Source organism: Adelges cooleyi, unplaced genomic scaffold (assembly GCF_023614345.1).
Source record: "Adelges cooleyi isolate 19-005CV unplaced genomic scaffold, UGA_ACOO_1.1 ACOO_flye_CR_arks_rails_tigmint_CR_PRNA_167, whole genome shotgun sequence".
Taxonomy (NCBI): domain Eukaryota; kingdom Metazoa; phylum Arthropoda; class Insecta; order Hemiptera; family Adelgidae; genus Adelges; species Adelges cooleyi.
In genome coordinates this window covers 2,385,054-2,401,230 of record NW_026095824.1, presented here as the reverse complement: position 1 = coordinate 2,401,230, position 16,177 = coordinate 2,385,054, and the positions used below count along the sequence as shown (strand labels likewise).

The 16,177-nt window shown below is 30.3% G+C and overlaps 1 protein-coding gene across 2 annotated transcripts in view; it reads left to right on the top strand.

Annotated features, from left to right (window-relative positions):
- Positions 1-16,177, top strand: part of LOC126832898 (V-type proton ATPase 116 kDa subunit a 1-like) — a 43,364-nt gene that overhangs the window by 20,326 nt on the left and 6,861 nt on the right. The window contains exons 3-11 of one of the 2 annotated variants that reach the window (XM_050563933.1): positions 2,958-3,140; positions 4,063-4,191; positions 9,456-9,476; positions 10,792-10,895; positions 12,696-12,822; positions 13,059-13,235; positions 13,967-14,179; positions 14,965-15,115; positions 15,195-15,334. In XM_050563933.1, the coding sequence (XP_050419890.1) occupies positions 2,958-3,140; positions 4,063-4,191; positions 9,456-9,476; positions 10,792-10,895; positions 12,696-12,822; positions 13,059-13,235; positions 13,967-14,179; positions 14,965-15,115; positions 15,195-15,334 (1,245 nt within the window). The remainder of the gene's footprint in view (positions 1-2,957; positions 3,141-4,062; positions 4,192-9,455; positions 9,477-10,791; positions 10,896-12,695; positions 12,823-13,058; positions 13,236-13,966; positions 14,180-14,964; positions 15,116-15,194; positions 15,335-16,177) is intronic. The other variant, XM_050563934.1, reaches the window with a different exon arrangement.

Below are 16,177 nucleotides of genomic sequence, written 5' to 3'. Positions count from 1 at the left end.
CATAGCAAACGAACAAATTATTGTGGATCTCTTGCATGCATCACCCTGTACACGAGTATGTGTGTACGTACCTATACTTGTTAAAGGCCAACCTAAAATTATTGCGTGCATCCGATAGTAACTTTAACGGATGAATAAATAACGTCATTGTTGTGTCCCTTGCAATGGACGCGTATAAAAAGTAAATGTAATATAAAATTGACTTTCTTTTTCAATTATTATCATTATTAATATTATATTCACTTAATAGAAAAATGGGATGGAGAGAGGGGGAGCTCGAGACATAATCAAAGTGTGTATGTTAAATTATTATTTCTCTGCCGACTCATAATTTAATATTGTAACATTGCTCGAGTTATTCGACTGTAAGTAGAATTGATAAAATCTAGTTTGGGGCTGTAACACTTACAGTTTTCTCAAAAATCAGTGGTAATCTTAATTGTTGAAAACTAGTCGCTTATTTAACAATTATTAAATTTTTTTCAATTTGTTCAGCATACTTTACGATCATTAATAATGAAATAATATACAAAAACTGTATAATATTATATGAAATCAATATCAGTGAGGCCTGTAGAGTTCAACCCCTTATCCCGAAAAACATTTCCCCCAAATATTAGCTTTAATTAAAATTTTGATTTTTGTTATTTCAAAAAAATTTGCTAATATTTCAATTGGCAAATTTCCTGTTATTAGGTATTAGATTGATTGGGTACACGCTCAAATCAAAGATATTAGTGATGTATTTCTTAAGAAATCTCATACAAATACATATGATTGTTGTTGAGATTGCCGACATTACCTCGGCACAGGTTATGTTATTATTATTATAAGAAATTCTAAACAATGACCGAAATTTTTTATACTATAAAATATTTAATTATAAATTTGAATATGATTATTTTAGGACAATTTTTTTATGCTTTTATCAAACTGTAAAATGCGAGCTTTTTAGTCACCTTTTTTAAGAGCTTTAAGCACTTTCATTAGCCCTGTCATTTCTGAAATACTTCTTAGCAGTTAGTAAAATAAACGTGTCATTAAAAAAAAAAAAATGCCTAAGTGCATGTAAAAATGTTTATCTTTGTTTTATTTTAAACTCGCCAACGACAACAACTATTGATCTACATAATAGACACGAACACACCTAATATTTTTTGTAACTCGTCCAAATCCGTTAATTGCCCATAGTAATAATAATTATTTGAACGACCGTGTATTCGAAAAAAAGCCTCTTAAAACGTGCATCGTTCCAAATTGTACAAAAAAATAATAATAATACAACTATACCATTTAACTTGGCGCTAAAATTGTTTTTTTTCTTCAACTATTTTTGTAGTATGAAAATTCTCTTACAACCGTTTACGACAAAGTGGTTTCGCTTCGTTTACGACATTCTAATACTATTTACCCACACAGGAATTCCTTGAAATTTCTTAAATATTTCAATAAAAATCGCTAACATTTCCAAAATATTTTTAAAACAATTTATTTTAGATGGGAAATTACAGTATAACGTAACTATAGGTATATACTTTTTAATGGCGTTTCCTAAGTATTATGAATTTAAAACATTCGTTATATTTTCTAACCATTTTATCAATTTTGAAAAGATAAAGCGTATCCTTACAGTATGTATAATTAAATATAAAATATTTATAACGTTTTTTATGAAATTGTAATAATTACATTTTAATTTCAATTTTTTTATAAAAAGTTTTTCGTTTAAGAATTTCTGTTTAAACAAAATGTTTTATTAGTAAAGAAGAAAACTTAAATGTAATTTTTATATATTATTTGAGCTGCTTATTGTTATATTAAAAGGATTTTCCTTTTTTGCTAATATCAAATTTAGAGTTAAAACACTTTAAATTTTCCAAAACTAAAATCCAATGCAAAAGTATTTTTTAATTGCCAATTTTTAGCAACGTATTATTCAATGCTCTTTTTATAGATTCACAGTCATGCGTTTTTTAATGTTATAAAATCAATATTTACTTTCTAACGGATGTCATATTTTTTTTAAAATAATATTCCGTATCTCGCATAAGTATCATACGATACAATAATATTTATTAGTTATGACGGACTGCCAAACAGTACAGTTATTATTGTATAAATAAAAGAGTACTTGTAATTTGTTACATTTTCTGTATAAATAATTTAAATATCGATTGATGACTGACGTTTCCGGTTTTTATATTATTAATTATTGTATTCCGCTCAGACTGTTGATGGGATTCTCCCTGGAGAGAATACAATAAAAATTTAGTATTAAATGCAAATCGAATCGTTTCGTTGTATAAAATATATTATCATTCTAAATGTATACCTAACCGTCAAATTAATTTCAAGATTCCTCGAGGGACTCGACCCGGTAAATGGAACTTGAAATTTCGATCTACTAGTCAAGTACAAGTTAAATCGCATCGCTGTTTAACGATACATATTTATTTATTGACATTTTCTCTTTACCTTTCAACATACATTACCCAGATCCTAGAATCATTTATCACTAACAGATCTTTCTAAGTAAACTGAAGTATCTAAAGCTCAGCTCATAAAAGCCGGAGTTCCCCAAGGGTCAGCCTTGAGTACTACATTATTTAAATTATACTGCCACAACATCCCATTACCGACGAATTCTCAACTAACTATATTGGTTGAAGACACTACGTAGTTCTCACCCGAGATAAATCCTAGGACTTTAAAAGCGTCCTGGTTTATGCGCAATAGACAAATACACAATGTCTCTGATGTTCAATACATATCTGACTGGGTCAAAATCCAATTCAAAATGTGTATGATCCAATGTCTTTCCGTCTAGAGAATTTTTTTTAAATTCAGGCCTCGGTATTAATAAAAAAAATAAAAGTAAATTATCTATACAGTAGTCTGAAGGCTATAACATGTTCGTATGACAGGGTTTATTATTTTAATTTTATTTTTGTTTACAGTTAAACAGCGAAATGAACGTCTTTCAGAGGAAATTCGTCAGTGAGGTACGCCGCTGTGACGAATTGGAGCGAAAGTTGCGCTATATCCAAGCTGAGGTGCATAAAGATCACGTGCTCGTGCCCGTACCGGAGAGCAGTGTGTTCCCGTTCGCCCCCAATCCAAGGGAAATCATTAACTTAGAGGTGAGCTGTTTTCTAAAGTTATCGAAATTCCAAAATATATATACTACTATTTGATGTATTACTGTAAATCGGTGTTTGTTAAGGAAAGAGTTCTAACAGAACGCCATCGTGGAATAATTTCGGTTTTTGGTGTGAATTTCAATTTAAGTATTGATTCAAATAGTCATAAGTGGGGATAGGACGGTGATAATTTTTAGATAACTGATAAGAAAATATTGATAACAGAATCAACTGGAAACCCCGTTTAAATTACATTAGGTTTTATTTAATTGAATTTATTCCAAAACTATAATAAACTATGTTAATTAATATTATTGTTATTTTAGCTTCGATGCGGAACTGAGAAGGTATTGTTTTTACAATAATGGTTTTTTTTTTTTTTTTGCGAAGGAATAGACAGGCCGCAGACGACCAACTTTTATCGTATTTTTACCCTAAAACTAAAAATATAATAATTTTAGATGTGAATACTACACAGAAAAAACACAACCCTCAGCTACAAAGAATGCACCCCGACCTAATATGTTTTAAACAGTAACAATTTAAATCAAAATTTTCAAACAAATGACGTTATACGTAGCCAATAACGTATTATACGTTATCTATAACGTTACAGTAAAACAAATGATATACAAATCCTTGTACATATATTAAGACAAAATAAATTGCTAGAGCCACTAAACAGCATTTCTTCAGAATTTAAATAATACGAAACCGTTTTATCGCAAAATAAAAAAACATCTAAATTTATGCTTTAAAAGTGAATGAAAGGTTAGACTTAGTTACTATTTCTTTTTTTAGGACCAAGGAAATTAATTAATTCCCTATTTGATAAAACAACCTTATTACACTGATGTAAATATAACATGTACTTGAATGCTATTATTTCGTGTCGGTTGCATTGTTTTTTTTTGTTTTCCAGTCGCAACTAGAACGCACAGAAAACGAAATTCTAGAACTTAGTCATAACGCCGTCAACCTGAAATCCAACTATCTCGAATTGACAGAACTCAAACACGTTCTCGAAAAAACCCATGCATTTTTCGAAGAGGTATGTATTTTCATAAATTGTATTTATCAGGGCTTGGAACCACTTTGAAAACACTTTTTTTGGACATGAATATGTCTTATGTTATTTCAAAATTAGCGAAACGATTTTCAGTAAGATAAAAATTTGTCCCATCTCTCCTTATCACATTTCCTCATCTCAACACTTCTTATCACTTGTCGTTATTAGGTAGGTCCAAAAAACATGTTCATGATTCATATGTTTATTCTTAAGAGGAGGAAATTTATTTTACTTTTCTTTTTCATTTTTTGACATGAACATTTGGCTTTATGACTGGGGTAAACTTAAGATTTGCGTTAACATCTTCGCACTACGAAATCGGTCACGTTTGATAGAGCGTATTAATAAAAGATAATAGATTAGACTTAATCTAGATTTAATTAATCTATTTATCGCTCGTTGGAGATAAGATGGTGATAAGGAGATCGATATTCCCTGGATGACTGATAAAAGTTAATTGATAATTAAATCAGCTAATTAATTAGAAATAAATTATGAGATAAGACATATTTGTGATGTAATGTTTTCCCTCGAAGGGAAAAAAAGGTATTTTTTTGCTTGTAAACGCTTCGCATCGTCCAGTTCATTTTGACTATCAACTGAACTGTCAGTCGAAATAAGAATAACAAAAAAATCGATATCGCCTTATTTTTTATTGTTCAATTTTTTTTGGAATAATAATTTGTTACTGAATTTTTACATTAGATTTATTGGACATTATATTATATACTACATGTTATAAATGTCCGATAATGGCCAAAATCAACTGGGTAGGTTTGGTATGACGTTTTAAGAGGTGAATTTAAAAAAGAAATTTCTTTAATATCTATTCTTTTTTTCTCTGTTACTTTTAATGTAATACCATATGTATACAGGGTCCCTATATAGTTCACCTAAATTCAAATGTGACCTACATGATGACTTATGTATACGATATCTGTTATTAAAAGTTGATAATAGAGATCCTATCTCATTTGATAATAGTCATATAAAAAGAACTAGTTTTGTACCATCTGCTCAGTTGAACTTAGTAATAACTAATCTTTTGGAACGACCTGAATGATACAACGGTACACAACTTATTAAATCAATTACTTAATTATTTTTAATCGTTTCAACCACGCACAATTATTGTTTTAGCAAAACATTGTGTTATTTGTTGTACTACTTTACACATTATAAACAAAATGTATTGTTTTTCTTAATTGCTTTTAAGTAAAAAAAAATTACTTAAAAGAATTTGTTTGTTCTATTTATATCTCAAATTGTACCATTAGACTGCTTTTTAAAATTTGATTACTTAACCAAAATACTAAAAAATTTAAAATAGATTAAATCTGAAATTGAGAATAAAATTCTACCCCAAAATTATATGGCACATACCAGCCAACCTGTGGACGCTTTTTTTGTAGCCGGAAAAATAGTGTTACATATAAATTTAACAAGATTCGTTCTCCTAAATTTCAAAATTATTATTACTTTTTTATATAACCGTTATTGAATGAGATACTCTAATTGCAATAACTTTATTTATATATATATATATATATATATATATACAATTGTGTGTAATTCAAATAGTACTATAATTTAATAATAGTGCAGTTCAGAGTGTTTGCATTTTTTTTTAACAATATCTGCCAATAATGAAATTATAACAAAAAAAAATTATCGTTATTATTAGTTGCAAGGCCTGAATCTGAATCCGGTTAGGGTATGTGAGTTATTCACCACGTGCATGGTGCACACAGCGTATAATAATAATTAATAAATAACCAAATTATAATGATATATGCAATGTACATCGCCATAAATCAGTTTTATGATAATGATAATATTATTAAATATTACCAAGATACACTCCACAGCTCTCTGTGTTATGCAATTTATTTGTCCCAGTCATTTCCGTTTGGTGAATTTAATAATAAATAAACTAAACGTACACACCTATCGCGTTTGCCTCAAGTGTATCTGTTATATATAAATATATATAATTACTAATCAAATTTGGTACACAAATAAATGCAGAATCTCCATATTGGCGAGATGACAGGAGGTCGGGTGTAACGCATTTTAAACTCTAGGGTTAAATTTAACCGTTCCCGGACATGGCTGTCGCGCTTAGGTGTGAATATATTTATATTATTATAATTGGAATAACAAAATAATAACTTTCGAAAGACCATTAAACGATTACCATAAATCCTATTTCCTGTTCTGACGTAGGCACTTGTCGTATACATTAGCAAAGTTTAATAATTATACAATACAATTTTAACTTGATGGAAATCATTTAAATTCGTTGAATATTATTTGGCGACAAATGTTCATGCATACAGGAATAATATCATGGTACAAAATTTATTTTAGTACAACATTATTGACATGAATATTATGACGTCTTTAGCACATATCTCTTTCCTATGATAAGTGTGGATGATGTGGGGGTGGGATAAAGGAAATCCCTACTAATAAAAGAATCAGCTGATAAGAGGTGTGACATAAAATCATAAGAAACGTTCATTATCCAAAGTATTTTTTTTCGATGAATTGTTTTTAATAAAGAAATCTATTCTCCCTCCAAAAAAAATCTATTCTTAGCACGGTTTGCCTATTCTAATATGGCATAGTGATTAACCGATTTTTTAATACACCCTGTATAGGTATACTAGGTGCAGTCAATCGATTTTCAAAACTTTTCCCGTTTAGTTCTTGATAAATATCTAAGTGTTGTATACTTGATAATACATAAATATATTTTAAAAAATTCAAACTCAAGCCAATGTCGCAGTTTAACAATTATACAGCGAAACCGACAGAAATACACAATATTTTATACTTTTATATGTCTACTTGTGTAGTTCGACGAAATTCTAAAGGATAGTACTGCTATTCCCATTAGAGGACGACCTTTTATTTTTTTATATACATTATCGCCTAGTTTTTTATAATGTTTTCCACCCTGGCGTAAATCCAAATTGATTATTTTAAATATTTATGTAGGTTAACGCAACAAACCCCAAAAAAAGAGTGCCCTTTTTCAAAAATTAGGTAATTTTTTTTATCATACGTTATATTTTGTTAATCAAATTCTATTTGTACCTGTACTTGTTTAACGATTTTTTGTCAATTCTCGAAAGATTGATTAGAAAAAAACCTAATGAACATAACCCCCATAAGTACAAGGTGGTATTTGAAAATAGTATTGTCATTTTGCTCGCTTGTAAAATTGATTACAAAAAAATCACTTGTTTATTAATTAGGCCGTTCTATATGAAACTAAATCCAACACTTTTTAAATATTTTTTACGGTCACTGAAAAAATTTCATCCTCACATTTTTAGTTATTACTTGTAAATATTTTTTTCATAAAAATATACATTTTAAGGCGATTGTTTTTAACCGTTATGCAACACAAGATAATTAATTTTTTTTAAATATTTATTTTGTTTACCTGCCTTGTTCAAAGTTCTGAGTTATCTTGTTTAAATTTGAAAAAATATCACTTATATTAAATGTTGCCTAACTGATGATAACGTCCAAAATTCGAGTCAATAAAAATACATTAAGTCAAATATAAATACAAGTGGAAATGTCAACCTATCAAATGGAAGTTTAGGACAAGGGTGGCCGACCACGACTAGTTGGAATGAAGGGGAAGAAGGAGAAGAAATATAAATACAAAACTAATTATTTTTCAAAAACGAACCGTTTAATATAATTCTGCATATTGATTATTAATTTAATACTCTTTGCTCATTTATTTATTTTTTTTTATATTATTTGAAAGAGAAACCTTTCATTATAATATTTATCATAATATTAGCTTTGCGGTGTCGTAAGTTACCACTCCTTTTTTTTAAAAACTGGCGTTAAGGAATCTGTATTTTAACTTTTTCTTTTCATTTATTTCTAGCTCTTGTAGAAGAACCTAAAAAACCATAGAAAAAATATATATAAAAATAGGTCACATTATTTTGTAAGGTTTTTTTAATTTACAAAAAATGTTCATATTTCAGTTAAAATGTCTTTGTTTTGTAAGTTTATCTATCTTTTCTTTAAGTTTTCTTAAAAAAAATTAAACATGATCATTTGTACTGTAACGCCGCTTAGCAAACACCTCTTCTCATGTCATACAGTATGGATATTTTCTGAGATAGGACAGTGTTGGTATATAAAAAAAATAGTGATAATCAATATACCTATACCTATAGACATCTGAAAAGCTTAACAAAAATACTTGTGTTTACATTTTTTTCGAACCTTTTTGGGAGGGGGTTAAAAGCACTACCGGAAAAAATCAGCTACTATTTAAACCCTATAAGATTACAATTTAATGTACCGTATTAAAAAAAAATTCTAATATTAAATTAATTTCCATCTATTTCAACAATAGTTTAGATACGTTTATATTAACGAATTCAAATGACTAATAATAAATAATTTCATGTTAAATTAAACTAAAATATAAAATTACAAAATGAATTAAACCGTGTTTTTATGTATTAACTTTAAAAGTGGGATATTCGTAAATTATGCATTTTAATAATATGCAATTGGGTATTATGTAGTTGTTTAAATAAAATATTGGATTTCTCTTTTGATCGTTTTGATAAATAATAATGTTTTTATGAAACCAAACAACGGTGTACTTGAAATAATAATTTTCGTTTGCTGCGTGTACTACACACTATTATTATTATCAATTTATATTGTAAAAAAAAAAAAATAATATTGTTAGTTCAATTAAATCGTCAACTCCAGTCTACACTATAATTTGACATGGTAAATAATACTAATAACATTATACAAATAATATAAAATAAACAAAAAAGCTAGTTGCTAAATCGATAAAAATTATTTTATTAGAAGGTTTCTGCTTGTTATTTAATATTTTTAACTATAGGCCTATAGTTAAAAAAAGTTTGAAAATAATTGTTTTAGAAATTATATAGAAATATCACTAAAAAGTATCTAAAGAAATGCCTGAAAATATTAAAAAATACATACTCAATAAGTTAAAGTTGTGGTGGCAATTTGGGGTACAAACTATTATGATTTTTTAATTCGTGCCCAAGTACAATTTGGTAAAAAATAACAAATTAGGTTTCGATAAATAATATATCTTTGTATTTTATAAAATTACTATTGTAACCAATAATAATATTTCAATTAAAAGTAAAATGTGTCTCTTATATAATATTATGTCTAACTGAGTTTTATTTTTTTATTGTTCGTCATTTGAGCTTGATATGGATTTCTTAGACGTAAGTAACAATGAACAATGCCTTAAGCGAATTGTTGCATGGTTTTCTTTAATTTAGTTTTTTAGGCCTATATGCCGTCTGAAAAGCTTTGAAAATTTTTAGAATTTGTTTTTTTTATACTTATTTACCTATATATACGTTTCGTTTTGAAAACGATATAATTTGTGTGCCAAATTTGAATCCGAACACCCACTCATGTCGTGCATAATATAATATTATATATAATAAACCTGACATCGGTGTTAGGTTTTAGAAAAAAAATTCAGACCTTATAATCACCGTCTGGTATGCGATGGTTGTTTTATATATACATTTGTAATCAGATTGGAAAAAAACCTAATTTTACCAATAGCTTTTAGCTTGTATAGTATTTAGTATTCGGTATTATAGAGGAGCCTTTCCCCGGATTGCTTGCACTCCACATCAACACGTTTCTGCAGATTGGCCAAAAACATAAAACCAAAATTTACATTTCAACAGCCTACTTCCATAATTCAGCTGTACAATGTCAAAAGTAACAATATAATTTGGAAAACTGTACTGAAAAGCTTCATCTTGAGCTTGGTCTGACGTCACAAATGGCGATAACACAGTATTAGATATCAGTGTTTCCAACATGCTAAAGCTCGTCTATAATATTATTATTGATTGTACGTCATAAATCTGAAACGTAAAATAAGCAAATTTATTGGATAATAATAATAGGGTTTGTATTCACATTTTTAGTATTTTAAATACTAAATACTAATTGAATACCCCATTAAAAAAAAAAATAAGGTTGACAACAGTTCTGTGCTGATGATTTTACTAACTCATAATATCTAGATAAAGTCGCTCAAGCTCAAGATAATCTAGACGGGTTATACTGTTTTGGTAACGCTATAACTTAGCGGGTTGTCAATTTTCAGTAAATTGGCTTTCACCGAAATGGTTGGCTAATGTTATTTTGACGAAGTACAGCTGAATTTACAATATGTGATAACATAAGACATTGTGTCACCACGATTGTTAATTATTAATGACTGTAAATTAAAATTGGGTATTATCTATAATGGCAGCACTGTATTATCTAAAGTGGCTGCACTGTAAAGTCGAGTCGCCCTCCAAAACAAACTTTTTACGGAACGGCTGCTCTATATCCACATTACTCTGTGCCTTATGGCATGTAGTATTTTGTTTTATAATATAATATAATATTGTGTATGCTAGTTGTATAATAACATTATATAGACCTCCGATACAGTAGTTGTTTGAAGTAGAAATAGTAGTGTTTTTTTTTTTTTGATTTGTCCTTTAGAGTTTCTCTTTTCAACAGCAAGACGGCACCAACTCGTCGGGCCAGGATTCTCTGACAAAAGCTCTAATCAGCGACGAGGCTCTTAATAGTCATTCGTCCCAAGTCACTCGGGGCCGTCTCGGGTGAGTAGTGCAGCATTTTTTTTTTTTTACACAGCGATAGGCACACAAACACGAGAAAAAACATATTACACCCAGTTATATTCTAATATTACTTTTGGACACAAGGGTTGGGATAATTTTAAAAAAAAATGATAATAGAAGTGGAAAAAATTTCCTTCTCTTTTAGAGAAACATAATATGTATCATGAATATGTTTTATGGCACCCAATCACTCCTAAACTTAACTCAACATTTCACACAATTCACCTATCAACTTAAGTAAGAATAAGAGATAAGGAATTGTGATAAGGAGGTATGATAAGAGATAAAGAGGATTGATAAGGAGGCACATCGGTCAAAATAAATCATATTTTGATGTTACTGAAAAGTGTTACGCAAATTTTAAACTGACCCCAGCCATAAAACATTTTCATGTTGAAAAATGTACTATCTTCCATCGGCATCAGTGTTGCCAGATTACGGTTTATTTATCCTTAATTTACACGTAATAATTGTTTTTAGTGTAATTTTAGAGAGCCTAAAATGTTTTGTACCTTTTTAGTGTGTAATTTTTAAAGCCAAATGATTTTCATTTATACAAAATATATTACATACATTATTATTATTATTTACTCGTGAATACCATTGGGGTAGTCATTATCGATAGATCTGGCAACACTGAATTCGGCGGATACAATTTGGAGGATTTGAGATTCGTCATTGCAAACGTCCTACGCAACCCGTTACAATGTATTATGCCAGTAAGTCTGACAAAATACAGGGTGTTCGAAAACCGAATATCACAATACATGGGGCTATAATCCACAAGAGATGCTAAAAATATATATTTTGAAATATTTCTTTCCTTGACAAAATTGCGGTTTCTCTTAACCATTTTTTTAGAAAATCTAATAATTTTTTTATTTTTTTTTACACCGTTATTTTATGATTAAAATCGGAAAACCCCAAAATTTTGGAAAACAAATTGTATAAAATGAACGTTTAGCACCTCTTGTAGAGTGCACCATTGAATTTTCATTCGCCCTGTGTATTTCCAAAAAAACTTAGTTCACACAAACTATAGCGTTCACCGAAATAAAACGGGAAGTTAATTTGTTTAATTTTTTTTGTTTAATGACATTTTTTACGAAGTGTTTTATTTTGGTTTTACCCAGCTGTGTTGATGATTTCGCATGTTGTGTTTAACAAATAATAACAAATATTTATACGTGTTGGGTGTTTTAAATTGATGTATGTGTGTACCTAGAAATTTGCATTTTTTTTTTTTGTATATTTGTGACTCCAATAAATTACATACGATATAATATCGTATAAATATTTTTTGGATCTACTTACGCGTCCAAAAAAATATATAACAATATTAACAAGAAGTGTTATTTCCTAATGTTTTTTTTTTTTTAAGAAAGGTCGCAATGTATTTTTTACAGGCCTTTGTATGTAATCTGTTTTAATATTTAAAAAAAAGGAACAATTTCTTTTTGTTCATATTCAATGTTAAAGAGCGCCTGTCAATTTGTAACACGTAGAGTTAAAATGAAATTCTAAAATCTATATTTAAATTTGAAGTATTAGTGTTTAAATTTCAAAAGTGTAGACTTATATTATTTTAAATTAATAAAAAAAAATCTCGGTTCATTTTATTTAAAGTAACTAGATAGTAGACAGGCCACAATAAGGTTCTGTTTTACGTTTGTATACTATTAATACTGAGAAATTGGCGGCCTATTCTTAAAAAAATTATATCAACAATAATGTAATAATTAGTTGTGTATTTGGACGTTAACCATGGCTGTTCGGCAGGTTCGTTGCCGGAGTCGTGCCCCGAGAACGAGTACCAGGATTCGAGCGTATGTTGTGGCGCATCAGTCGAGGCAATGTGTTCCTTCGGCGGGCAGAACTCGAAGAATCCCTCGAAGACCCAGCCACGGTAAACGATGAAGTTTTAATTAATTTCAAAATTACCCGTTAAATAATTATCTCAATAATGGTTTGAAATAAAAAATACAAATTCTAAGAAATCGGTAAAACTCTTTCATCATAATATACCTATTAATTTTTTTTATACTAAGCATTATTTTTTTTTTTAATATTTATCACTTTAAATCGATACTTTGTCTGAGCCCTCGATTAAACTCTTAAACGATTTTTTTTTTTTGTTTTCAGGGAAATGAAATCTTTAAAACGGTGTTTGTCGCCTTCTTCCAAGGCGAGCAACTCAAATCCCGCGTGAAAAAAGTGTGTTCCGGTTTTCACGCGTCCTTTTACAACTGTCCGAGCGCTCATTCTGAGAGACAGGAGATGTTAAAAGGCGTCAAGACCAGACTGGAAGACTTGAACATGGTAAATTTTTCTCGGATTTAGTGTGGAATATAGATAATGACACAAGACAATGATGAATAGGATAAACGGGTACCAAAAGAGTTTATTCGTATGTCATTATCAATGTTTTTGGCATATCTGAAAAATTGTCTATTAAAAACAAAGAAGACAAATCAGTTAATAGCCACTTCCTCCACACCCCTGGCTTGCCCCAAGTCTGGGATAGGTCATTCCTGGCTGATCCTTTCAAAGCCGCGCCTCACATGTTGATAGGTCGTTTGAAAACAAGCGACATTGGAAAACTATGGTAGCATTTATTTAACATGGTAAATTATGGGGATCACGTTTCCCCTAGGTTTGTACACCCAACATTGGTACCTCACACCCTTTTTGAGTTTTGAATTTTCCGTCAGGGATAGGGAAAGGTTAAGAAGTTGGCAACATTGCTTTATAACGTTCACTGTCCGGGCAACAGTTTATTACGGCAGTAGATTCGTATAATTGAAATTAAATTTGATATTCCCCAAAACAACTAAGATGATCACAGTTGTCAGTTGCAATGGGAATTATCATACTCCTGAGCCTGGCCCTCTTAAAATTGGACTTACAAGTTTATTGGGTAAATAAAAATCCAAACTTTTCTATGACCGCCGTATTTGGATTTTGGCCTTTGAATGATAACGAAGGGAAAGGTTGAAAACAATTTTTTCATTACTGAAAACTAACCATTTGTTTTATATTATCGTGTACAGGTGCTAAATCAAACCAGGGATCATAGGCAACGCGTGCTGACGACTGTAGCAAAAGAATTGCACAACTGGGGCGTGATGGTGCGCAAGATGAAGGCCATTTACCACACGCTCAACCTGTTCAACATGGACGTCACCAAGAAATGTCTGATCGGCGAGTGTTGGATACCGGTCAAAGACTTGCAGTTCATTAGACAAACATTGGCCGAAGGCAGTGTAATGATACGAATTTATTAATTTTATACTCGTGTATTTAAGAGCGAATCGGGGGGAGGAATGAGAAAGAAAGAGATTGTCTTCTCTTATAGGAGAAACGTATGAAACATGAATATATTTGATGACATTTCTAATCTTATCTAAACATTTCACCTGATAAAATAAGGACGAGTGATAGGAGAAGTGATAAGAGATAAGTGATGAGTGATAAGAGATAAGCAAGTGTGATAATGATAATAAACAATACCCGGATAAGAAGAAAACGACAACACAGAATAACACGGGATAACTTATTCTTATGAATTATCGAAATCGGTAAAATCGTTGGACAAACCCGTGCCAAAAATCGACCATAATTAAAATTTCCTCTTTGTTGTCGAAACTGATTTCGCACGTACTCCGGTTGGGAAATTAACAGTGTTGCCAGAAGTAAGAGAAAAAGGGTTGACATATTCATACCGTCTTCCCCGATTTGTCCGCGGGTTTGGCAAATCATCACTCTTGTGAGAACCCGTGTAATTCTTGAAAACTGTCCCTTCCGCTCTGACGATAATCCCTGGACAACAGCCGATAAGAGATAACTGATAAAATAACACGAATTTAATGTGTTTAGCTTTAGCTGAAAATTAGTCGATGGCCGTCTACCACGTTGTACTGCGAATTTTGCATACCACAGTTACGCCCTCTCCCCTCCCTCTCCTAAATCGCGCCATTTCTAATATTAGAATATGTATTTATAGGTAAACGTTTTCCGATGTATATCAATTGTTTCGTTTTGTTTGCAGAAAGCCGTAGGCAGCTCAATACCTTCTTTTTTAAATATCATAGAAACGAATGAAAAACCACCGACGTTTAATCGGACCAATAGATTCACACAGGGCTTCCAAAATTTGGTCGATTCGTACGGCATAGCCGGCTACCGAGAAGTCAATCCCGGTGAGTATTATTTTCATCGATGGTCTTCTTTGGTTTGTGCCGTATTTGTTTATAACATATGTTTTTATTTTGTTTTTAGCTTTGTACACTATAATCACATTCCCGTTTCTTTTCGGTATCATGTTCGGCGATGCCGGACACGGAATTATTTTGACCGTATTCGGCGCCTATATGGTTTTGTACGAACAACAACTGTCCAAAACGAAATCTTCAAACGAGGTTTGTGATAAAAATAATATATTTTATTATATGTATTAGACCGACCCAAAAAAAAAAAAATAACCTAACCTGTCCTACCCGGGAAATCTTTAATTAAGAGTAAAAAAAAGAAAATGTCAAAATTTGAACTTGATTGGATAATATTTAAAGGTGACTCAAAGCTATTTTGTTCATTTAATTAAAAAGTGTGGGATCATATCTTTTTTTCTTTTGGCTAAGTATATCTTTTACAATCGGTCTAGACTAGTATCTAAAAATATCAATTATTTTGCTAGGGTTAAAAATTAATTGCGAAGGCGTTATTGTCGCAGACCGCAAAAAAAAACCTTATTAGTTTCAACAAATGTGTGTAGTAAAAAAAACCCTGTTAAAGGTGTTAAGTTATTATTTACACCTACGTTTGAGTTTTTTTTTTATTCACTTACATTGTATAGTTGTCCAATAGGCTATCGTGAGCGACAGGGTAGTTTAATCCTCACCGTAGTATTATGTATAAATAAATCCTTTTTCGAGGACAACTGTGTGTCGCCAAATGGATTGGTTTCGAGAACTCGTGTCGAACATATTTACAAAAAAAGTAAAAGCGAAAAATATAAGAAAAAAATATAAACTTCAATAAAATCAAACTCAAACTGCATCAAAGACTTACCTGAGCTCTTCGTGTTAAAACTAAACGACTTTATCAGGAGAAAATCCCTCCTCTTTATTATATAGAAATTAAAAACTCAATATTAAATCCAAAATACTTTTATACAAAACTCTTTTAATGCCAATTTAGACTTAAGGATTATATCTTTATGGGAGCCGCTAAGCCATCAAATATTCGTAAATCGAATACCGGAG